Here is a 24,864-nt window from a genome sequence, read left to right on the forward strand (position 1 = left end):
TTTGTTTATGTTCCGAATGGCGCCCCGTCAATTTCTATCCACTTCACCCCGAAACGAGTGACTCGATTTTCTTGTATTCGATTGAAGATTGTTCCTCGTAGAAGAAACTTTTGAAAATGAAATTTTCTACACTCGCGAATTAGACCCCAGTGGTAAAATAAAACGACTTCATTTAGAGGTAGACTCATTTTGGAAGAACAAATTTTTGGAAAACAGTCGAAATCTATCCGAATCACCCCGTCTTACGGTACCTAGGCATTTGACGTTTACATCGATCATATAATATAATATAATACCCCTGTTAGTACATTTTTTCCTCAAGATACCAACTAAGCCATTGAAGCCAGTCAAAGTAAGCGAAAGAAGTGAGCTCTCCAAAAAAATTGATTTTTTTCGAAAAAAATATAACTTTGATGGACCACGTGATTTTCGAGAAAAATGTAAACAAAACCACATGGAATCTTTGCAGCTTTTGCCGGTGAACGAGATCTTCTTTATTGAGAATTATTTCCTTTCTCTGCTTCATCGACGCCGTAAAAAGGTAATAGTTTTGTATCCATTTTAGTACAGCCTCGTTTACAATAGCAAAATTTACGCTTGGGTGTCCGCTAGCGTGATTTTTCATCCATGTGCTAAGTTAAGTTCTTTTACAAATATTGCTGAGCGGCTTGCTGTTGGAGGGAATCTTTGGTGTGTAATTTGCTCTAAATTGCTCTTAAATTCAAAAAAATACAAAAATGGTCAAAGCAAAGACAAAAACAATAAAGGCAGAGGAAATTCCAAAATCCAAGAAAGCTAAAAAAGTTGAAACTGACTCTGACTCGTCATCTGAAGAAGAGGAAGAAGTCAAAGTCGCACCAAAGAAGAATGGAAAAGTCAAAGGTATGTTTTTTACATTAGATTAGACATTTGATATTTTATGCATAACATCAGAGTAACTGGGACTCAGGGAAGTTCAGGAAAAAGTAGCTGTAACAAAAATGACTCCAGCCTATTATGCTATCAACTTCGTTGGAATTTAACAATTTGCAAGCTTGTAAGACCCTTAAGGATACCTGGTGTAGGCGAATAGGTAGATAAGGGGCATTTTTTACTTTTGAATTTTTTCTTGCATAAATCCATTTTTTTCTGCCCGGATGCATCTGCATTTAAAAAATGGAGGCGCACTGATGATATGTCTAAATAAGTCCAGGTGCTATAAGTCCAATCCAAGACTGTTTGAAATTTATTTTAGATTTCCTAGTTGGAGTTACCTAAATTCTCTATGACAATCATTTAACACAAAAAACACTTGATGTTCAAAACGCTGGCTACGCTGAATCTACAAAATTCTTTGAATAGTATTGCTAAAAAATCTGACAAATATTCCGACTAGGAAAAGGGTCACATTTTTAAGATAGAAAGTGAGCCAGTTGGAGGACTTGAACACAACTTATTTGTGACCCAGGCCTAGCTCATCAAAACCATGTCCAAATAAAAGATAAAGAAGAGGAATCTGGAATTATTTCTGCATTTCGATCAGCTATCAAAACATAGAACTATTTCTTTCATGTGGTTTAAATTGTTTTTATTATTTACATTTTTTGTGAAATTTCTAGCTTCCATTAGAAAAAGGATATCATTTCAGGGCTCGAAATAACGGTCGGACATCGGAAATTGTCCGACCAAATTGCTGAAATGTCCGACCCAAATCGATTCTAGTCGGACATCATGTCCGACCCAATTACTTTTGGTGCCTTCGAAAAATTTGTCAGATGCGTTGTGAAATTTCCAAAAGAAATTGTAATTTACATAGAATTAGTAACTTCTTTATTTACACACAAAATCTCTCAAAGTTGCGATCATTAGTGTTAGATATTCATTTTTGTGATGTTTTTTCTCAACAAATGAAAGCATGCTTCAAGTAAAAATCATGGGCTTCTGACCATTAATTGATATTTGTTTAGCTTCTTCGTGATCAAGTAAAATTCTATCAGAAGCTTGTGTTAGACTTGAAGTATACCCCACATAAAAATCAATCGGACATGTCCGACCGATTTTACTTTAAAAGCCTTAGGACATGTCCGACCCAAATCAATTTTTGATCGGACAATGTGTCCGACCACCTAAATATCGTTATTTTAAGTCCTGTCATATTTTGTTGAGCTATATGCTGAGTCACAAAAGATACAAAAAATGCTACATAGCAGTCAGCTGTAAATAATTGGAAATAAAGTTAATTAAATTTTCAAAATGATTTAGGTACAACCAAAAAGCCTGTCAAAAAAGAAAGTTCATCAGAAGACAGTGACAGTAGTGAAGAAGAAGCAAAACCAGCAAAGAAAAATGGAGTAGCAAATGGAAAAGCTAATGGGAAGAAAGGTAAAATTTTCAGTTACAGTACACATTACTAAATCAATTTTGTTTAAATATATCATCTAGTGAGATTTTGCTGAGGCTTGGCTTTTCTTATATTTTTGGCCCTTTAAGCCTCAAATCTTTCTTATCCTGTTGCCTAGTCATTAAATGAAATGATGCTTGTACAAAAGGGCATGAAAAATGTACAAGATCTGATTATTGAAATTTCAAACAATTATTCTAATACCTTATTACACAAATATTACTAGTCATTTTATTAACACAAATTGAAAAATTTCATGTTAAAAAAACCCAGCCGTGATGCCCTTGAAGAAGCAAATAAAATTTGTTAATTTTTTGTGTGTTAATTTCAAGGTCATTGAATACTTTCATCGTAATATTTGTGCAATAAGGCAATTTTATTACTTTTTTATTTTCTGGTTTACGGACATGACGAGGAAAAGTTTTGAATAAAAGGATGAAAAAAAAAATAAAAATAAAATTAATGTTTTAATTTTTTTTTATTTTCTTTAGAAAAATCTGAAATCAGAAATAGTAAAATAAAATTTTATGTAATTACCTAAAGTTTCGATTTTTTAGATTTAAAGACGAAAGTGCAAGATGTTGTATAGATTAGTTTTAGAGTCTATGGATAAAAACACTAAAAATTAACTGAAATATAAAAAATGTACACATAAAGACTGATATGTGTTACTAACTTTTTGATACTTTTTAACAATTACATCATAAAAAGGACTCTGAATAAAAGACTACATACACAGAGAGTTATACAATTTAGTTTTTTTATTTTACTTGTCTAAAAACCTGGTAAGTAAGACAAAAAATAAATTGATAGATATCTCAAATAATACTCAGTACTGGGCAATACCTAGTTAATTTCACATATGGGGTATTTATTTTCAAAAGGCAAAATTGAATTTTTACAATCTAATTTCACTTATTGGATTTTGAGGAAAGTTAAGCTAAAATGTTTCTTTTTAACCTACAGCACCAGCAAAGAAAGAATCAAGCTCAGAAGAAAGCAGTGATGAAGAGGAAGAAAAACCAAAAGCTAAAGCTGGTAAAAAGTTTAAAGCCTTTAAATTGAGAAAATGCAGATCACACACACACAGATCTAGGGGGTTTAAAAGATGTTGGTGAAACTAAAAATTTTTGGGGGGATTTTTTTCATTCAACTACCAAATTTAGAAAATTAACAGACATGAAGACAAAATCCCATCTTAGTCTTCTCAGGACAAATACAGCATTCTCTGGAGCATAATGCAGTGTTAAAAGTTCTTCCGTCTCAGACGGATTTCCGTCTCAGAGAAGTGTATAGGGAGACTTTTCTGTCTCAAAATCCTGCATAATTCACCAAAAGTTCAAGAATATGTGCTAATTTGCTGTTAAAATCCATTTTCCGTCTCAGACGAAAATCTTGCTTTGACCACTGATAATGTTGGTTTTACTTTACTACACAAATAATCTTCTTCTTTTTTTTTTTTTTTTTTTTTCTTTTTTTTTTGTCAAACTGATACTTTACCACTACTCTTAGGTTCCAAATAAACGGGGGGTTGGAAAGTTTTCGAGATTTTAATAAACGGGGGGACCCAATTGCCGGGGGGTTGGAAATTGTACTTCTGAAACCTAAAAATCAGGCTATTTAGAGCAAAATCAGGGGCCTTCTCTTTGACAGCTGAAAATATTCTTAGAGATTAATAAACGGGGGGTCCTAATAAGGTCCGGGGGGTTGGAAAATTTGCCCGTTTATTTGGAACCTAAGAGTAGTGTGGTCGTGTTACAAAAATACAGGCTGTTTGTAGGAAAAAAATAAGATCTAGCCAAAACTTTCTCCAGACCTTCTCTATAGGATGCTTATACATCAGGAAAAATTCCCCTAAAATCCCACTGGTGGAACATCTCTTTTTTGGGACAATTCTATTTTCCCCAGGCAAAATCCTAAGGGCGAAATTTTTTGAAAATTTCAACCTTAATTCCAGACAATATCATTTATACCATTCGAAAGCTCTCGAAAAACTATATAGAAGACTTTTAAACGGTTGTAGCTGATTTCCTTACCTAACTCGAGATATTTCATGCGAAAGTTCCACTTTTCGCCACACTTTGGTCAAAATTGACCATAAATAGCATCTTCTGCGTGAATTATCTTGAGTTAGGTAATGAAAGCGGCTATACCCGTTTAAAAGTCTTCAATATAGTTTTTCGAGAGCTTTCAAATGGTATACTTGATAATGTCTGAAAATAGGTTTTGCCTGGGGATAAAAGAAATGTCCCAAAAAAGGGATGTTCCACCAGTGGGATTTTAGGGGAATTTTTCCTGAGGCGTAACCATCCTATAGAGAAGGTCTGGAGAAAGTTTCAGCTAGATCTTATTGTTTTCCCGTAAATGCTACACTACACATTTTTGCATAATCAAAGATAGAAGTGCTTTTTTGAGAGAAAAAAAACAGTTTTGAAAACCTAATTTTAGGTGTTAGTACTGCCACTAGTAGACCTTAATTTATAGGGTGTGACAAATTTTATCACAACTGATTTCAAATATATAAAGAAAGCAGTCATAAATAGTAAAAAATTTATAAGTGATAAAAAACCAGGCCATATCTTAGAAAGGTAGCGTCCATTGGTTACCAAAAAGGGTACTTTTTGTAGTGTTTTACCACCAAAAAGGCTGTGAAAGGGGCAGGATCAGTTTAATAAGTGGGCGCTAAAAAAGGGCATTAAAAATGGTCAGACAACAGAACACGTAACTGTTCTCAACAGAACACGTAACTGTTCTGGGTTTCCTCGCTCAATTGAATTCATAAAGAGGGGAAATGTTATCAAGATATTCTATGTTTCTTTTATGTGCATTCTAGACTACTCTTACATTTGCAGGCAGTGCAAAATGTTGTGTGGATATTTCTCAATGGTGTGTGATATGCTTGTTTACCAGATTTGACTTATCTAACAACTTTTTTGATTCAGCCCCAGCTAAGAAAGTAGCAGCAAAGAAAGAATCAAGCTCAGAAGAAGACAGTAGTGATGAAGAGGAAGAAAAACCCAAAGCTAAAGCAAAAGGTACAAATTAATGCAGTGATCTCCTTTAATGTTTGAAAATCTCTTTCATATCATGTGATGTAGCAAAATTTTGAAGATTAATTTTCACATCTAGATTGGGTTATATAACAAGAAAACATGAGTTAATACCTGCTTTATGGACCATATGGAACAATGTTGTTGTAGTTTCCTGAATTCTCCTAAATTTTGAAGCCATCTAAAATCTCCTTTGAAAGTGAAATTTTGAACATGCAAGTTTCAAAAATTTGATTGTGTTTAAACATTAACAAGACGACTTGAAGTCGAAAATTTCGCCAAATATTTGCAAAAAGTATGCTAAATGCTGGCTCTGAAAAAGCTGTTAAGAAAATTACGAGGTGGATTAGAAAAAAAGGTTTAGGTCGAGTCATGAGAAATGATTCGGACACGGTCATTTTTTATGATGAATAAGCGAGGCTGAGCTATATTAAAACTGCTGCAACCAGTAGTCCTCTGTCCACCTTGTATAAACTAATTACTTAAAAGTATATCCCCAGCTATCAAAAGTTATTGATTTGATTTTTATAAAGTATATGCTTATAAGAAAAATAAATATGCCCATATTGTGCGCATTCCCTTGTTTACTTTGTGAGAACTAATTACCGAAGGGTATATGGCTGTCTATCAAGAGTTATTGACTTGATTCTTATAAAGTATATGCTTATAAGAAAAATAAATATGCTCAAATTGTGCGTCATCCCTTGTTTACTTTGTAAAAACTAATTACCGAAAGGTATATGGCTGTCTATCAAGAGTTATTTATTAGATTCTTATAAAGTAAATGCTTATAAGAAAAATAAACATTCTCATATCGTGCACTGTCCCTTGTTTACTTTGTAAGAACTAATTACCGAAAGGTATATCACCGTGTTTCAAGAGTTATTGATTAGATGCCTATATGATAAAATAAACTGTTCCGCATTTTATGCCAACCTTTGTTTACTCTGTAGGAACTAATATCCGAAAGGTCCATATCATTTGACTACGCTTCTCAACCAAATCCGCATTATTTTAAATGCATAATAACCACTCTCTGTTTTTCATTTACGCATGTCAAGTAGAACATTCATAAGAAAAATAATAAAAGAATAAAGTGTTTGTTTAAAGTACAATGAAGATGAGCAAATAATATTAATGATATTTGAATTGTTTCAAAATTGTACGTTTTATATTTATTATTTTTCTTTTTGAAAAAAAAACGACCACAATATTTATACATGGTGAGTGTGACCGAGGAAAGGTAGAAAAACAAATTAAATTTAGTGAGTTCATCCACCGTATCGAGTACTTTCGTTTTCTAATTTTTTTTCCGATGACACCGCAAAAGGCTATCGTAATACTTTTGCTAAGCGAAATTAATAAATGCAAGCAAATCTCTTGATTCTTTTTAGCTCCAGCCAAGAAAGCACCAGCAAAGAAAGAATCAAGCTCGGAAGAAGACAGTAGTGATGAAGAGGAAGAAAAACCAAAAGCTAAAGCAAAAGGTATGATTATGTTGTTTTGGTAAGAAACTAACTTTGACCTCTATTTCATATAATTGATCCTGGTACATCACAAATGACTCTTTTGCTTAAGTTTCTGTCACAACAAACTTTGGATTTAGACACTTAAAGTTTTGAGACTCACATGACTGATAAATATTAAAGTTTCCAATTAACATCTCTTTCAGCTGAAAGCCGAAAGTCTGAGATAGCCTTGTCCAAATTTTCGTAATCTAACCTAAAACATTGCATCTCTTAGCCCCGGCCAAGAAAGCACCAGCTAAGAAAGAATCAAGCTCAGAAGACAGTAGTGATGAAGAGGAAGAAAAACCAAAAGCTAAAGCAAAAGGTATAATGATCTTATTTCATATATAGGTAGTGGTTACTTTTTAAAGGATAGGTTCTACAGTTCAATATTCCTAGTACGCAGCTGTGTATTGCTTCAACATCTGATTGTACAGATTTTTCTCCAAATCTAAATTTCTACAATTTTGAAATGAAGTTAAAGAAATTTGTTCCCTTGATGTTTTGAAGGTCTGTCTGAAATAAAAGGCTTTGCTTTGAGCATTGCAATTTTCAAATTTTGGTTCAATTTTTTATTTAAGCCCCAGCTAAGAAAGTAGCAGCAAAGAAAGAATCAAGCTCAGAAGAAGACAGTAGTGATGAAGAGGAAGAAAAACCAAAAGCTAAACCTGGTAAATAGTTTGAAACATGCCAAAGATTTATGAAACTCAACCATTTAAAGGGATAATCAGATGGGTTGAGATTTTTTTGTTTTTACTAAAAGTCAAAAACTTCTTGTAACATCATTACCTTTGCTTTAGAAATACTTAATTAAAAAGATTTTGAGGTTTGCTTAGGAAAATAGAAGGATTCCGCATACCAAATATCCCAAACCCATCAATCCGTTCACTAAAAAGGCTGTTTTTACCAATATTTTAGTAATTTCAGGAGGGGAAGCGGCTGATATCCAGACGCTTAAAGGGCATGAAAAATGGCCTGATAGAAAATAAGGGGAAATAAGAGAGAGCAGACCACTTTTCATACCGTTCAAGCATCTTGTAATATGATGCTGGTCCCTATGAGAACGTTAAAATTACTGTGAAAACATCCCTTTTAAGTTTTACAGGAAAAAAAGTTTCAAATTGTCATTTAAGCTTAAAATATGGAATTTTGGCTTTAGTGAGCATGCATTTGGTGAACCTATTTTTGCAGAATTTAATTTCGCGGTTTTAGACAAACACACAAATATTCTCATGAATAAAGAATAACCTATAAAATTGGTCTTTTTAGGTAATAAAGGACATATTTTAAACAAAACATCCTCTCAACCGCAAAATTATATTCTGCAAAACTTCCGAATTTTGAGCTGTGAACCACTAAATGAAATCCCGTGAAAATATCTTCCCTCAAGTTCATATCAAATGCTTATTCTTTTTTAATTCAGCCCCAGCTAAGAAAGTAGCAGCAAAGAAAGAATCAAGCTCAGAAGAAGACAGTAGTGATGAAGAGGAAGAAAAACCAAAAGCTAAAGCAAAAGGTACAAATCGAGGAAGTCCTGTTTTGTAATATTTTAATAAAGAAACCAAAGTTTTCTTGTTGTCACTTTTGTGACTTCTGAATTGTAGGTTTGGTTTCAGCTGATTTTATATTGTGATTTAATATTTAGCTCCTGCCAAAAAGAAAGCTGATTCCAGCTCTGAAGCAGAAAGTTCAGAAGAAGAGGAAGAGAAACCTGCGAAAAAAGGTAATTTCATTAATATCCTTGGTCTTTATTTTATTATTAGTGAGGTTAAGTAAATCAGTAAAATCACGACGACGAACGAAAATTTAAAATTTCTTTCAACCAATCAAAAGTAATTAGCTGATTTATTTTAGCCCCACGTTAAGTGATAGCTCCCAAGTACATAGGTCCCCCCAAAAAAGTGGTGTTCTTCCAGGCCCCTCCGTTGGGAAAAATTTCACAACCAGCAGGGGGCTGACGCTATGAAGTGTTTGCTTCTGTGGCGTGGGAGAGGGCTGCTTTAACATCATGCTTTGTCATTATAAGCATGCTGTCTTAATTTATGGTGTGCTGTTTAAGTGGAGGCATGCGTGTCACATCAAATGATTCAACATGAGAAAAAAACGAAATTCTATCTTTTTTAAGCACCAAAACGAAAGAAGGATTCCTCATCTGAAGATGAAAGTGAAGAAGAGGAACAGCCCAAAAAACGTACGTAATATGTCTTTAACTTAAGTGTTTTTTCAGATTTGGTTCATTTTCACTGGCTCATTTTCATGTTGAGTGACCAAGGCTTTTCTCAGGTCACGAGCTCCCCAGCATGTATTCTGCAATGCTTGGGTCATATCACCAGAATGTAATATTTCTAAAACTTGCCAACGATTTTAAGAACTTTTACGACCTTTTATTATCATAGAAAAAGAAGAAAAGAAAAATTTGAAACGTAAAGCCGACGATTCGGAAGATGTCAATACACCAAAGAAAGTAAAGGAAGCAACTTCTCTTTTCATTGGTGGTTTATCATACTACACAACTGAAGATGGACTTCGACAATTTTTCGCAGATAACGAAATTAATATCACTAATTGCCGTATTATTACTGATCGTGATACAGGAAAATCAAGAGGATTTGGATACGCTGATTTTGACAGCCAAGAAGAAGCAGATAAATGTTATAAAATTGAGGACACTACTTTAGATGAACGTCAATTACGCTTTGATGCCTCTACTAGTGGAGCTAAAACGCCGGGTAGTGGTCGTGGTGGACGTGGAGACCGCAGAGGTGGTGGTTTCTCAGCTAATCGCAGTGGTGGTCGTGGCGGCCGCGGAGGATTCAACCGAGATAACGAAACCCCAACAAAATTATTACTTGTGAAAAATCTCTCATATGACACTTATAATGATTCTTTGATGAGTAAATTTAATGGCGCTAATGATGCTCGAGTTGTTAAAGACCAAGATGGAAATTCTAGAGGTTTCGCTTTTGTTGAATACGATTCAATCGACGAGGCAAAAGCAGCTCACAAAAGGATGTCCGGTAAAGATGTTGATGGACGTTCTGTAACAATCGTTTATGCTACACCAAGAGAAGATTTCAAACCAGGTAGTGGTCGTGGAGGACGAGGTGGTGGATTCGGCAGCGGTGGCGGCCGTGGAGGTGGCCGTGGACGTGGTGGATTCGGCGGCGGTCGAGGTGGTCGCGGGGGCGGCCGTGGAGGTCGTGGTGGAAGTACACCATCAAACAAAGGAAGCATCCAAAAATTCGAAGGCTCCAAACTGACATTCGATAATGATTCAGATTAAAGAAACAGACAGAATGATAAGAGATTGTCGTCGTTATTAACGTATAGAGAGGATCGGGATGATCTCTCTTAACGGCTGCTGGCTGGCCCTCAGGTTTCCCTTCTTCGAACACTTGATGAAACTTTTACGAGGAACTCCTCTGTAAATAAACGAGCTCAACTAATTAGCTTGCTTGAAACAATGATGAACGTTGCGTGTTTGTATTGCAATGTACTTATTTGGTTTATGATTCTATTTGAAGGTGCGCGGGCTGACTCCCATTCCTTGCTGTCTTACAAATATATAACTTGCCGAAAAAGCTCCTTGTGGTCCGTTACGAAGTTTTGAAAAAACAAAATCTAGCTAGCAAAAATTATTCTCATTAAATTTGTGTGCTTACCATATATTGACATTGAAAGTCAACAATTCTTTACATTAAGACTCATTGATCACATTTTTATTTCATCCTATGCGCGTATTAATACCTTCAAACGGGCTATAATAAATAACAATACATTATTTTTTTGTATTTTTTTCATGGTTTTCAATTGGCTTGGAAACTTTTATAAACAAAACTTTTACAGGACATAATACTTTATTATACATTTTTAATTTTTGTCATTTTTTGGTAAAAAAGACATCGGATATACGGACAGTGGTAAATAAAAGATTACGTTTTCTGAACACTCCACTCCCTTCAAAATGCAGTACATGTTTTTTATAAGCATATCTAGGCTCAGATATTGGGAAAATTAAGCATATGTCTTGAGGAAATTGATCTACTTAAAAGTAATACTTTGGTGGAAGGATAATTTTAAGTAAATGATTTCAAAGCTTTAAAAAAAATTCGATATAATGGAGGAAAATTTGAAATAACATTTCGAATTAAAGAAACCTAATTGTACATCTGTCTATTTTCCTTCTAGAGCAATGTTCCGAAATTAGCGAGTTGTCAATTATTTTGGATAACAAATTTTAAGCCTAGCCGAAAATTAAAAATAGTGTAGTGTTTCCGGAATGCGGGTGAAGCAAAAAGCTCTCATGCGGCCGGACGGAAAAATTTTTTTTTGCTGTTTTTGATAACTTAAAATAATTGAAATAGAACTTTAAAGATAACTTTTATGTGTACAAACAAGCAAGCCCTGTGAATACTAATGTACAAAACTTGATCTGCGGCCGGGTCAGAAATAAATTTTTGTTCACCCGGTCGGTTTGCAGAAACATTATATTTTTTTGTTTTTGCCTTATCGTGAGTTTTTGGTCTACCTTCATAGACATGGTTGGAACGGTTTCATCTCCTCCAGGAATTTAATACATCGAAACAACATAATCTAATCAATATTTTTTAAATTTTCTCTTTTTATAAACAAACTATAGGATATGAATTTGGAAGTTTATAAAACACAATTCGCACCACAATGTAAATAGTGTTAAACGTTTTGAGGGGAGATGAAAATTCGAGGCTTTTAGTTTTGGGCTTTCACTTCCAACCAGCTATTTCACTTCATGTTCTCTCTCTCTCTCTCCCTTTGGTTGCACTCCATCTTTATGACTTTCACAAACGCCACCTGCCTGTGATTGATAAAGTGTGTGAAAATTTGAACATACGGGGGAGTATCATCAAGCCCCGTTTAGTTCATAAGGGTAGCATATGGTTTTTTCTCTATTCTTCTTTTATTCTTTTGGTAGACGAGGACAAAAGAAGTTATTTTTATCACGACGACTGTTTGAAGGTAGAGCGAAATTATGAATCATATTGGAAGATAAAGAAATATTAATTTTCCTTATGAAATTTCTAGGGGTAGAATATAATATTGTATGTTTAGAAAATAGTTCTGCTTTTTGATGTACTTATTTCTGTATGGAGAACGAAATTGAATATTTTTGATCGAAAGGGCGAACACAGTAACGTTCAAAACGAATATGGAAAGTGAATTATTTTGTAACTTTTGTGAAGAGTTGTTTTGCAAGCCACTTAATTTACCATGTGGTCACAATATATGCCAAGCTTGTGCTTACAAATGCGTCAACGAAACAAAACAGCAACCGACCCAGACCCTGAACGAAATATCTGCCAAATCAATATCTTTACCAAATCGACGTCGAAAGATCAGCGAGAATACGACATTATGTCCGGGCAATTTGGCTAACGATCGGACAGATTGCTCTTCCGATGATAGTGGATATTTAAGTATGCATGAAATTCACGCTTGCTTACATCAGCAATTTCATGGTCCCATGGTCTCGATTAAATGCCCATCATGTGCTGTGAGTTTTGTTTTGGATGATCGAGGAATTGATTGTCTACCTCTAAACATAATACTCGAATCACTTGTTGAATTATATAAGTGTAAGAATTCAGAGATTGATTGTCAGCTATGTGAAGCTGTACCTCCGAATAAAGCTACCTCGATGTGTGAACAATGTCGAGTCTCATATTGTGAAGGTTGTCTGAAAATCTATCACCCTAAGCGTGGACCTTTGGCATCACATACTCTCTCCGCACCATCGAACAATCAATGTGTTTTGAAACACCGCGGTGGAGTTTTGAAATGTTCAGAACACGCAGAGGAGAACATTAGCATGTATTGTGTTCTATGTAAAATGCCGGTTTGTTATTTATGTTTTGAAGAAGGAAGACATTGTGGTCATGAAGCAAGAGCCCTGGGTACCATGTATAAAGAACAAAAGGTTTGCATTTCAAATGCTCGTGACATATTCTTTTATAGCCGAAAATGTCGGTTCGTGACATTGCTTTCGTCCCTTAATTTTGGGACGAGTTTTTCCCGTGCTTTCCTGTGTAAAAAAGATTGCGCGTGTTCTATATCTTGAAAAGAGAGAATTTTATCATCTCGGGAGATATGACTAACCCAATAGTTTCCGTAAAAGTATTGTGATATTTGAAATTCTAACTTTGTTACATTTAGGTGGAAATGACGAGTCGTGGTGATCGTTTGAAAGATAAAAAGAAAAATTTAAATGATTTTATTCAAACGCTTGATGTCCATGTCAGTAAAGTTCAAGTAAGTTTCTTCTCAACTCATACCCAGAGCTACTTGCATCAACTTTTTTTATATTACTGATGGACGAGATACAATCACGAGCCTTTCTACTATTGAATATCTTAGAAGCTTTAGTAGTTAGTATCATTTCCCGCCCGGTCCTCTGAAAATATTAGGGTTTCAACTGTAGACTGTTTCTCTTTTTCTTTCACGCGCAACGGAACTTTGTTTGACTGGCTTTACTTTGGCGTGATAATTTTCTGGCTGTGAAAAATTTCCTGTATACTTAGAATTCATTAACAATTAACATTGTGAATCGAAACTAATTTTGCCTTTATTAAAAGCAAAATGAAAACTCTTTATTAACTCTTAGGAAAATGGAGTTGATTTCGAATCACGTGTGGTGGCTCAAATTGACGAACTGATTGGTGCATTGGAAGAAAAGAAAACACAACTTATAGCTTCCATCGGAGGTCGGGTAGCTGGGAAACTCGACATCTTAAACAAGCAACGTGAAGAATGCACAAGTAATCATCGTATGATGACTGGTCTTCTAGCCTACGTTGATGAAGTAACGAAAGAGGAAGACCCAGCTGTCTTCTTATTGATCTCAAGCGCTCTTTCGTCAAGGTTAGCTAAGTTATTGCATTTTTCAACTCAATAAACTTCAACCGTAGTCGCGCGGACAGGCATGTGCCCTGTGATTTCTTAATTACCACCCTAAACTTTTGTTTTGTTTTAACACCTTTTTCTTCTTTCTTGTATTCGTATGGGCAAAAAAAAGTAACATACATAAAAATACATAAAAGTGCCCGGGTGGCAATTGGCGGCTACGGTCGAAAAAATGTATTCTTTTCTTGGCTTTAAGATAAATCTGAGATAGCCTTTTTGTTCTTTACCTCTGCTCGGGTGCAAAACTCTAGTTAGTACATCTCAACCCGCATATTTTGTTTTGACATTTAATTCTGGTCAATTTGATTTCCAGACTTCTCCACACTCTTGACACCTGGATTGGTCGACATGGCCTTCTACCGGAGGAGAATTCCGAAATGGAACTTGGTTTAGAGACAAGTGATGTATTAACTGCACTCAATCGTTGTGATTTTGTTAAAGTTGTCACACCGATTCGCATTGATAGTAAGTTTATCTTAACATTTCAAAAAGGGGCACATGATTATGAGTTTTGTTCTTTGAATGAAGTATTTTAAATCAGCGCCAAAATATTATAATGCGATTCTTAACTGGGTTAAATTGACAGGTCATCAGTTGAGTTTACAATAGAAAAGAACACACCGCATGAACACACACGGCATTTTCATGAATTCCGCCGTGAAAAGTTTCAATCTTTCAATATTTTACGTTGGAAAGTTGAACTTTCGCAATAGATGCAGTTTTTTACGTCACTCGAAAAGTATCAGTGAATTCGTTGTGTGTTTCAGAACCAACGACTCCAATAATCGACGATACAAAATGTGAAGTGATTAACAACACGTTGACTCTTGAATGGTCAATGAATTCTTCCACTCAAATAGATGAATTTGTCATTGAAGTGGATGATGGCCTAAATGGTGATTTCCAAGAAGTCCATCGAACGCCTGATCCTTATTGTACACTAGGCGGGCTACAATTCAACTCGACGTATCGGTCACGCGTGCGCGCGGTCAATAGTGCGGGAGAAAGCACTCCGAGTGATGTCATTTGTATGAGTACTCCTGAAAGTAAGTTTTAAAAATTACATTGTACCCACTGCTTGTGCCCATCGTTTAACCCAGTGCACCTTCAATTTAGACAATCATGCTATTTTTCCCCCAAATTTTATTGTTTTAACTATCGAATCCATTCTTTACGTCTACGTACTTTCTACTTCTCAGTTGCGGTATTCAGTTTGGATTCGACTACCTCACACGCCGACATCAATCTCAGCAATAACAATCGTACGATGAATACTGGTAGTTTTGAGAATCGTGTTGCCATAGCTGATGTTGGATTTAGTCGAGGTCAACATTATTGGGAAGTGACCATTGATCGTTATGAAGGTAAATCAATCATGTAGAAATGAATTTTCACTGTTGAACAGTACGTAACTAGGATCCTCTTTTGTGCTTCAAAATAGAAGGCTCTCTTAAATTCTTGGTAATATCAAACCGTTTATAGACCTTTTCAACAAATACTCACAAGTCACTTAGTGATTTATGAAATGCCATTCTACCATGCCACTCTGCGCATTAAAAGTGACTATTGTGATCATTGTTCGTTATGAAGGTAAAGGAATTACAGAGAAAGGAATTTTCTTTGTCTTTTCAAGACTTGTTGAACAATATCATATTTCATTCTTCAAAATAGAAGGCTCCTTTGAACTCTTGGCAACGTCAAGCAGTTTAGACACGTTTTCAGCAAATACTACTCACAAGGCAGTAGGGGTAATTATAGTGATTATTTATGCAATGCAATTCGACCATACTACTCTATGCACTAAAATCACTAAAAGCTTCTCTTGGTATTTTCCATCCAAGATAGATGTAATTATTTGTAAAATATATCTTAAATATCGAACACGATAACTGTAAAGACATCTTCTTATTTAGGTAACCCCGATCCAGCAATTGGGATAGCACAACTAGATTGTTCAAAAGATGTGATTCTGGGCCGTGATTCAAAAGCATGGTCAGTTTATGTTGACAGTACAAGAAGTTGGTTCCAACATAATAACGCTCATTTGTATCGATCAGAAGGAGGTTGTTAGCTATTGATTATTTGTTTAATTATAGTGACACTCATCTGTAGCCAAACTATCATTATTTTGCAATCGAGTCCGAGCTTTTGACGCTAAGTAAAGTGGATTTCCTTACCATGGAGATATCCCTGTCTCATTGATCCAGTAGTAGCTAAACACCAACTTTATCAGTGGAGATATCAGTAACTTCAATTGAAAACCACTCCTGTATCTTGTAGAAGAGCCCATGTTCGGCGCTTTTGAAGTCAAGTTGACTCCCCTTATGGGTCATTTTCATTGTGACGCTAATGATAACTTTTTCTATCGTTCAGGTATTGAAGTTGGCTCAACTATTGGTTTATACCTTGATCTGGATCAATGTTTGCTTTCTTTTTATTGTAATGATGAAAAGCATGGTCCAATTGAATTCCCTAGCCTGGAAGATGTTGATGTTGTATATCCAGCATTCAGTCTAAATCGTAACGTTACCATGACATTATATTCTGGAATCAAACCTCCGGCAGAAGTATGAAGAAGCAAGGCATTAAAATGGAGAAACAACTCGAAACTGTTTTCATTTTCTGAGATCTGAGATTATGCGAACAAGGATCGAACATTCCTGGTCACAAAATAAATACTTTTTCATAAGGGAAAGTAAAAGATCTTACTGAGAACCTAACTGATATTCTGATGGTGCATCGGCGGCCGCCCACGCTAAAAGCTCTAAAGGAGCGGACGACCATCAGAGCAAAGCGTGTCGTAGCATCTTCACACCTGGTACCAGATAAGCCAAAGAGTTAAGTATCATCAGGAAGTCAAGAGGAAATTGGTTGAACTTCCACAAGAAATTTTTATCTATGCTACCGTTTAACGTTAGACAAAATTGTTGCTTATCCTAGGGAAATGATTTCAGTTCCATACAACAATCGCGAAGTTGTTGAAACCAAATTATTATTCATAGTCTAAGACGGTCTAAGACTTGCAAATATTTTTTATTTAGATTCTACCTAAAAGTAATTTAAGAATTATATCTTTAGTGGAATTCTTTACTCGACCTCTTATTACTAAGAAGATTATGCTCGCTAGTAAATAACAATGAAATGGCTGTAATTTAAAACATTTACAGTCTTCGAGGGTATTGTATGTCTTAGGAGCTGTGACACTGATAGTGACAACAATTTGCAGAGTAGACTTTTTGAGCGATTTAGAACGTGAAACTCCGTTATTTATTTTTTTCAATCAAAAATTAAAATATCTTTACTTCAGTTCAGACTATATAAGAAAATATCAGTTCAGACTGTTTTACGTTTATCCAATAGATCAAGCATAAAAGTGTCCCTTTTACTCACTGTTATTTCCTATTTTTCCTGTAACTTCATTCTTCTGACCATCAATTTTATATGGGCCTAATTTTAAAAGTTGCCTCAAAATAGCTATATTCTTTTTCGATTGCGAGCCAAAACAAACCCGCTTCAGAAATTATTGCTAAAAGATTAATTCCTGAAATATTGTTGACTCGCTCATATACCTTAAGGGGATTAATTTTCGCGGTAACTTATTTTCGCGAGACAATTTTTTCGCGAAATAATTAAATTTTCGCGGGACTTATTTTCGCGAAGAAGGGAATTCTAAATTTTCGCGAGGATTAAATTTCGCGAGTTTCGCGAGAAGTGGGCTTTTTCGAAAGTTTAAAACTAAAAAATCGAACAGTAGACCAATAAAAAACTTTCTTTTGTCTCAAGATATAACAGGCTTTGTTCATGAAAACTCTTTGTCGTACCGATTGATATGTCTTTAATAGGTATAATTTTTCTGAAAACAAAGGGAAATGATGTCTAAAAAAACTTAATTTTCGCGAGGATTATATTTTGCGAATTTCGCGAATCCAAAGGTTTTTAAAATTTTCGCGGGGATTATATTTCGCGAATTTCGGAAAAACTCGCGAAATTCGCGAAATATAATCCCCGCGAAAATTAATCCCCTTAAGGTACAATTTCATCTAAAAAAAGACAATCCATTCTGCAGCACACACCCAGCTCACTCACCTGGTTGCTCAGCCCGAGTTCAGCCAAAAATACATAAACCGTGTTGCTTTTTTCTTAAAACGAAAGCGAAAATATCTGGGGTACTAATCACGAAAAGTTCTTTTAGCGTTGGTGCAATGCAACATGCTCCATCCTACCAACCGCAAGAAAAAAAGAGTGTGTCTCATGGTTTCTTTTTTTATTTTATGGGTGAAGTGAGGGAAATACCCAAAAGAAACGCTGATTTTGTCTCTGGGACAATGGAGCAATATTGATTCGAAGCAATTTTGCTCCATTGTCCCAGGGACGAAAGTGAGAGAAACACAAAAGTTATTAAAAGAAAAATGAAGTGGAAACACGATAAAGCGTTTCAGGTTGGTGGTATGCCTGGGGGGGGGATTCTAGGGTTGCAAGCTGACGGGGGGGGGGGGTACCGCCCGACTTTCGAACTTTTGACCCTTACCGGGACTAAAAAGGAAAAAATGAAGGAAAATTTTGGTAATTTTACGACCCTTAGTGGGACAAATTTGACCAATTTTGACAAAATTTCGATCTTTCAGGGGGTAAAAAGTTGAAATTTTTCTATTTTCCGACCCTTATTGGGACTTAAATTTGATTTAATTTTTCCGCCCTTTTTCCGACCCTTAGTGGGACATAAGAAGTCCAAAAAGGTACCCTCTTAAGGGCGGTACATACCTGATCAGGAGTACTATATAATTCCTGACATAGACACACAAAACATTTTCTATCTAAATCTATCTACTTGTAGTAGTTATGTTCTAACACAGGACTTTTTTAAGGGACACCCTGTATGTTGTGTTTTGAGATGTCTCTCTTTTTTATTGAATCTTTGACGTTTTTATTTCGTTATTAGTAATCCCTTAAAATCCGTGCAATAATATATTTGCACTTTTGGCTAATTTACCATTTTTCGAAAATTGAAGTTCATCGAGCGAGAATGTCAAATTCAGGCCCTCAACTTGATTTCATCGATTATTTCGATCTGGGAGGGATTTCTAGGCTATATTATTACTAGTCATAGCTTTCACTAAATGCCTCCACATAAAGATCATGTCATGCACTTATAAAGCTTTAATGCTTTGAAGATTAAACATTAAAAAATAATCAGGAATAATTGATTGATTTAATTATTGATTGATTGGTTGATTGATTGATTGATTGATTGATTGAGGCGTTTGCTTGAAAAAAAAATTATATTCCATTATGAAAAATACATACTTGAAGAATTCACGCAGCTTGATAACTTAATAAAATTTAAGGAAAAGCTGGAAAAGCCTCTCAAAAATATATTTAAAAAGTTATGGTATCATTATCTTACTGATTTTCACATCTCCTGTTTGTTTGTTTTTTCTCCTAGTTTCTTTCTTATAGCGATATATGTCATGATTATTATTCACTAAATAGACCTTTTCTAATAATGTCGTAGACATCTTAGATTGTAGGCAAAATATATGGACATACGCAGTGAATAAATCCACAAGGTAACCAATCAGAAATAGCTTGTTTTTTTTTTCATTGGCTGCTATATTTCAACATTTCTCTATTGCTACTTTGCCTAATAAACAATAGTCAAGAGGATACTGCGTATAAAATTTATCAAAAAGTTCTGCGCCACCTTAAGTTGGGTGAAATAGAAACTCACTTATCCTAGTTAAGACCCGGGCTCCACTAGCGTACGCTGTGATTGCACTTCTCAAGCAAAATCTTCTATGTTCTTGGTCAAAAGAAAAGAAAAGGAATGCCATTGTGGTTCATTCAGACGTACAGTCGAGAAAAGTTAAAATGCGCCTAAATTTCTTTTCAAGTGCATAGTCCTTTTTCATGATGCAATCTTTTCTCCAAGCTGATCGCAGCGCAGACAATGAAGAGACATGCCTTCAGGAAGCTAGACTTTTGAGTTTATAGCTAGCGATATACTTTCCCTTTATGGTGTTTCTGTATGACTGTCTGTGTACCTAGTCTAACCACCGTTAAATGCCTTCTGGAAGGTCTCTCCTATAACTTAGAAAGCCAGAATTTGGAGCTATTTCACCAAACCACTGGAGCGTAAGTTATTTAGGCTATATCACAACTGCATGAAAAAGTTTAACGTGCGCATGTAAAGTTTAACGAGTAAACAAACTTTTTTCAGGTTTTTGAAAAAGATTTACCACACTGAAAAGACGTAAAAACACTCTAAGTGAGATAAATTATTTTGAAGACCAAAAGAAAAAGTTTCTGAAAAAAACAATTGAAATCATCGCTGAAGTGAACTTCTGACTAAATTACAGTAGTTAGTATTCAGTTTCAAAGACAAGAAACAAAATTTGACATACAAAACACTTTTTCTAGTCAATGAATCAGCTCATCATCATCATAACCAGTCTGCCATTTTGTTTGTTTTGATTTGCACAAGTAATATTGTAAAACGTGTTATATCATACACTGTTTTGATTTGCATTTATAACACTCGCTTCAGCTTTTAAAAGCTAAATCAAAACTAAAATTGTAATATGTAATAATGATAATACTATATAACGTAATATGAAAATCGAAAAAAAACCGAACATTTACGGAAGAGACTAACTACGGATATGCTTACGCGACAACAACGACAACAACAAAACAATTCGCAAAATTTTGAGATTCCAGTCCAATATCTATGCGTGAAACTATGAGTGCCTCCTCGTCGCTACGCTCCTGCGGGGGCAATTATTATTCTTATTACTAGTACATAGCTTACACTAACATGCCACCGCAGCAATATAATATTTAAAGAATTCTATAATAAATTGTATAATCATAACAATGTCAATTGCAAGATTATAAGAAATGCATGGGGACAAAAAAATAGTAAGTAACTACACGTTTGGTTAAACGAAGAAATAAAAGATTTTCTTTTTTCCTGAAAATAATAACAGGGTAAAAACAATAACACTCCATCTAAATAAATAAAAACGATGGCCTAGTTATAATTAAGGTTTCGACGAAGACATGAAAAAATCTAATTAAAAAGAAATGACTCTTATGTTTTGCAAGCTAAAGTTTATTCCACTTAAATTGGCATTCATTTTTGCTATCATGTGGAAACCATAAATCAGAGTAATTAGACTACTCGAGTACCTAATAAACGTACAGTAGAGAATAAACGTACAGGGTCGAAAATGGAGGCATGCAAACCTAATTGTAGGATCTTTTTAATGAGGTTAGGGGGTAAATATTGGGTAATTTGCTTTCTTTTGACGAGTAGAACAAACCTCAAAAGTCAAAGATGGATATTTATCATTAGAAACAAAAGTAGGCACTTGAAATTGAGGAAAATTTTTGTTAAAATTAATAAACGTACATGTACGTTTATTAGATACCCGAGAGTATCTTCCTTGAGAGTGGTTTGTACATGGTAGCAAAACAAACTTCCAATTTACATGGAATAGATTTTAAATGTAAGACGGGTTCAAGAAACGAGCTTGTCGGAACAGGTTGACGAGATAAAGCTTTTAATGCTTTAAAGATTGAAACATAAAAAATAATCAGGAATAATTTAATTGATTTGATTATTGATTGATTTAATTACTGATTGATTGATTGATTGATTCTCTATTGCTACTTTGCCTAATAAACAATAGTCAAGAGGATACTGCGGATAAAATTTATCAAAAAGTTCTGCGCCATCTTAAATAGGGCGAAATAGAAACCAATCCTAGCTAAGGCCCGGACTCCACTCGCCTACGCTTTGATTGTACTTCTCAAGCAAAATCTTTTATGTTGTTGGTCAAAAGAAAAATAAAGATATGCCATTGTGGTCCATTCAGACGTTCAGTCGAGAAAAGTTGAAATGCGCCTAATTTTTTTTAAAGTGCATAGTACTTTTTCATGATGCAATCTTTTCTCCAAACTAAAAGCTGATTGAATCCATTAAGATGATCGCAGCGCAGACAATGAAGAGACGTGCCTTCAGGAAGCTAGACTTTTTGAGTTTATAGCTATATACTTTCACTTTATGGTGTTTCTGTATGACTGTCTGTGTGCCTAGTCTAACCACCGTTAAATGCCTTCGGGAAGGTCCCTCCTAACTTGGAAAGCCAGAATTGGAGCTATTTCACCAAACTACTCTCGGGTACCTAATAGCCGGGGGGTTGGAATAAGCAGGGGGGTTGGAAAAAATTTCAAAATTTTATAAGCGGGGGGGTTGGAATAAAAATGTCCTGGGTGGAAAATGTTTGAAAAGGAGGCTAATACAGCAGAATTAAGACAAAAAAGGGAACTTTCAAAAACATTTTCCCAAAAATCAATAAGCGGGGGGGTTGGAATAAGAATGTCCTGGGTGGAAAATTTTCGAAAAATTAATTAGCGGGGGGGGGGGACGGCTATTAGGTACCCGAGAGTACTGGAGCGCAAGTTATTACGTAGGCTATCACAACTGAAAAAGTTGAATGTATGCGCCTATACAAACTTTTTTCAGGTTTTCCAAATAGATTTACCACATTGAACAAACAGTGAAAACACTCTAAGTGAGGTAAATCTATTTTGAAGACCAAAAAAAAAGTTTGTTTACATCGATTCACATTCAATTTTGGATTCATATGCTACATTCTACTTTTTTGTACTTTGCCGGTATCTTGTTTTACGGAGTTAAGAAAGATATTCCCGAGTTACGACCATATAATGGTCTTTAAAGCTTAAGAAGCTCTATAAACAATAAAGGTAGTTATTAATAAAATAACAGACAATATAAATTACAGTTTGATAAGTTTGAACAAAAATATCAACAAAATGTACATTTGAAAACTTGAGCAAATTTCTTTAAAGATTCCCGAAAAAGAATTGAAATCATTGCTGAAATCGTAATTAAAGTAAGACAGCTTATAAGAGATAATGGAAGTCTTAACTCGATAAGAACCTAATAGCATATGAAACACGAGACTGCGACAAAACGAAAGTGATAAAAACATGTCTCGATAAACCTAACATAAAATATATACTCAACACTATAAACAATAAAATAAGCGAGACTCATCTCGCAGGAGGAGTTCATAATGGGGCGCGTAAAGCGCACGAATAAATGTTAACAAAAGGTAATCCACGAAGGAGTTTACGAATGGGGCGCGAAAGCACCAAAATAACAAATAAAATAAACAACAACTGGCGTGGTCACTTCTTCATTCTTCATTCTCCGATTCTTCATGACCTAGTTCAAATTCACCAGATCGCATCCATAATGGTTGGTTGCGATTACGCGTAGGGCGACGCGGGTTGTTCATTAGCGACAGGTTGTTGAGTAGATAATTCAGACTCATGAATAGTTTCAGTATCTGAGTCACTGTCCTCCATAGATGGTAACCGGTAGCTTTGCGAACCGTCAGATAATGGAACAACTGGGATGATCTCGGTGAGTTTAAGGAGGTATCGTTTGGAACGAAGTTGTGATTTTACGAGTTTTTGTAGCAAGCAAGAATCGCCCTCGATGGAAACGATGATATATCGATCACGTGGTTGGTTTGGTTTGTCTCGTTCCGATTTGATATAAACAAGGGAGCCAACTTTGACATCAGCGATGGATGCTAAGTGTCCGCCACGTGCTTTTGTGTTTAGCACTTGACGCATGATTGGCTTTTCGTGAGTTAGTTTTTCGTCTCACAAATAACTTCGTCTGGTGTGTAGATGGCTTTGCCGGAGAACTGATCTCGTTGGTGAAAGATTTCCCAAGCCGACAAACCAGGCATGCGTAATCTGGAATTAAGCTGAGAGAAACAACATTGGCTAGTGAAATGGACGACATTGGTCCACCGTCAGGCATTTGGCGAACAATTTCTTTGTGGAGCTCGTTGATGGCTTTTTCTGCAACTGGGTTCTTGTTTGGATTCTTAACTCTTCCGTAGTCAAGGGTTATTTGATGTTGTTGAAGGACAAGATTATCACGAAGGGCGTAAAGTCCAGGTGCATTGTCGACTCGAACAATAGCGGCTGTTTGAGGTGTTGGACGCAGAAGTGACACTGATGTAATCAAAGCTTCAAGCATGGTGTCTTGGTTTTCGTCTGTGTATAAGGTGGCTATGGTGTAGGACGAAAGGGTATCGCGTAGGACAAAGATAATCTGTTTGGCTCGACGGACGACATCAGCAGCGAAGTCGGTGCCAGGGGTAGCAGGTAGTTGCGATGACGATTGTTGGTGAAGCTCTTTCGGAACTGATTGTAGAGCTCGACATTCCGTACATGTGTTTGAAACGTGAGAGATTACATCATCAGCATTCAAGGCGAAGAAGAAACGGTGGAAGATACGTTTCAATTGGTGGTTGGTCGGATGGTTCAGACGTAGGTGGATGGCTGTGATAATACCTGAAAGAACATGTGCGGGAATAATAAGCAATTCCTTTTCTGGTTGGAAAGGTTCAGCATGTCGAACAACAAGCAACCCATCACGACTGATAGTTGCTTTTTGCAAATAACGTTTGACTGCGGTCTGCTTCTTCTTCTTTGACGTTGGTCTGGTACCTTGTGAAAGGTGGGCATGGACGCGGCGGAGGTCTGGACAGTCCATTTGAAGTTGCTTGATGGCAGGACGGTTAAAGAATGGCATAGCATGGGTACCGGATAAAATTTGCTCAGCAGACACATTTCTTACTGAAATGTCACAGCATTCAGCAACAAACTTGCAAATTTGACAGGATGGTGAATGACATTCGGGTGGGTTACGCGATTGGAAGTCACTAGGAAGATTGTCGGATCCTTTTATATGTTGTACATCTACTTTGTAATCAGAGAGTACAGACATAAAGGTAGCTACACGTGCGCTAGCTGAAAATTCACCACGGATCATCTTGGACCAGGCTTGTACACATGGTCTGTTATCAGTCAAAATCTGGGATGTATGCGGAGATTGTCTAATAAATGGTCCAAAATGTTTGACGGATGAAGCAATACTGAG

The 24,864-nt window shown here is 35.7% G+C and overlaps 2 protein-coding genes across 9 annotated transcripts; both read left to right on the top strand.

The window, feature by feature from the left end:
• Nucleotides 1–576: 576 nt before the first annotated feature.
• LOC136798734 (uncharacterized) lies at nucleotides 577–10,884 on the top strand. 7 transcript variants are annotated; one of them, XM_067055391.1, is made up of 11 exons: nucleotides 584–882; nucleotides 2,242–2,361; nucleotides 3,347–3,418; nucleotides 5,323–5,415; nucleotides 6,825–6,917; nucleotides 7,174–7,263; nucleotides 7,520–7,609; nucleotides 8,362–8,454; nucleotides 8,584–8,661; nucleotides 9,064–9,129; nucleotides 9,335–10,884. In XM_067055391.1, the coding sequence occupies exons 1-11, from the start codon at nucleotides 738–740 to the stop codon at nucleotides 10,219–10,221; spliced, it is 1,827 nt and encodes a 608-aa protein (XP_066911492.1). In that variant the 5' UTR covers nucleotides 584–737; the 3' UTR covers nucleotides 10,222–10,884. The 7 variants fall into 7 exon arrangements, with proteins under 7 accessions (XP_066911493.1, XP_066911497.1, XP_066911492.1 ...); XM_067055392.1 differs by lacking the exon at nucleotides 3,347–3,418 and having other exon boundaries at nucleotides 577–882; XM_067055393.1 differs by lacking the exon at nucleotides 8,362–8,454.
• A 1,179-nt stretch (nucleotides 10,885–12,063) lies between these two features.
• On the top strand, nucleotides 12,064–16,957 carry LOC136798731 (E3 ubiquitin-protein ligase TRIM9-like). Of its 2 annotated transcripts, XM_067055386.1 has the most exons (8): nucleotides 12,064–12,891; nucleotides 13,128–13,223; nucleotides 13,576–13,832; nucleotides 14,188–14,339; nucleotides 14,642–14,920; nucleotides 15,074–15,238; nucleotides 15,788–15,937; nucleotides 16,248–16,957. In XM_067055386.1, exons 1-8 carry the CDS (start codon nucleotides 12,124–12,126, stop codon nucleotides 16,445–16,447), a joined length of 2,067 nt encoding a protein of 688 aa, XP_066911487.1. In that variant the 5' UTR covers nucleotides 12,064–12,123; the 3' UTR covers nucleotides 16,448–16,957. The 2 variants fall into 2 exon arrangements, with proteins under 2 accessions (XP_066911487.1, XP_066911488.1); XM_067055387.1 differs by lacking the exon at nucleotides 15,074–15,238 and having other exon boundaries at nucleotides 12,077–12,891; nucleotides 16,248–16,523.
• The last annotated feature ends 7,907 nt before the right edge of the window (nucleotides 16,958–24,864 follow it).

This window comes from Clytia hemisphaerica, unplaced genomic scaffold (assembly GCF_902728285.1).
Source record: "Clytia hemisphaerica strain Z4C2 unplaced genomic scaffold, Clytia hemisphaerica genome assembly, whole genome shotgun sequence".
Classification (NCBI taxonomy): domain Eukaryota; kingdom Metazoa; phylum Cnidaria; class Hydrozoa; order Leptothecata; family Clytiidae; genus Clytia; species Clytia hemisphaerica.

Coding starts and splice junctions, on each gene's coding strand:
- LOC136798734 (XM_067055391.1), top strand. CDS start 738: ATGGTCAAAGCAAAGACAAAAACAATAAAGGCAGAGGAAATTCCAAAA. Junction 883..2,241: donor GAAGAATGGAAAAGTCAAAG/GTATGTTTTTTA, acceptor AAAATGATTTAG/GTACAACCAAAAAGCCTGTC. Junction 2,362..3,346: donor AAAAGCTAATGGGAAGAAAG/GTAAAATTTTCA, acceptor TTTAACCTACAG/CACCAGCAAAGAAAGAATCA.
- LOC136798731 (XM_067055386.1), top strand. CDS start 12,124: ATGGAAAGTGAATTATTTTGTAACTTTTGTGAAGAGTTGTTTTGCAAG. Junction 13,224..13,575: donor TCCATGTCAGTAAAGTTCAA/GTAAGTTTCTTC, acceptor ATTAACTCTTAG/GAAAATGGAGTTGATTTCGA. Junction 13,833..14,187: donor TCAAGCGCTCTTTCGTCAAG/GTTAGCTAAGTT, acceptor TTTGATTTCCAG/ACTTCTCCACACTCTTGACA.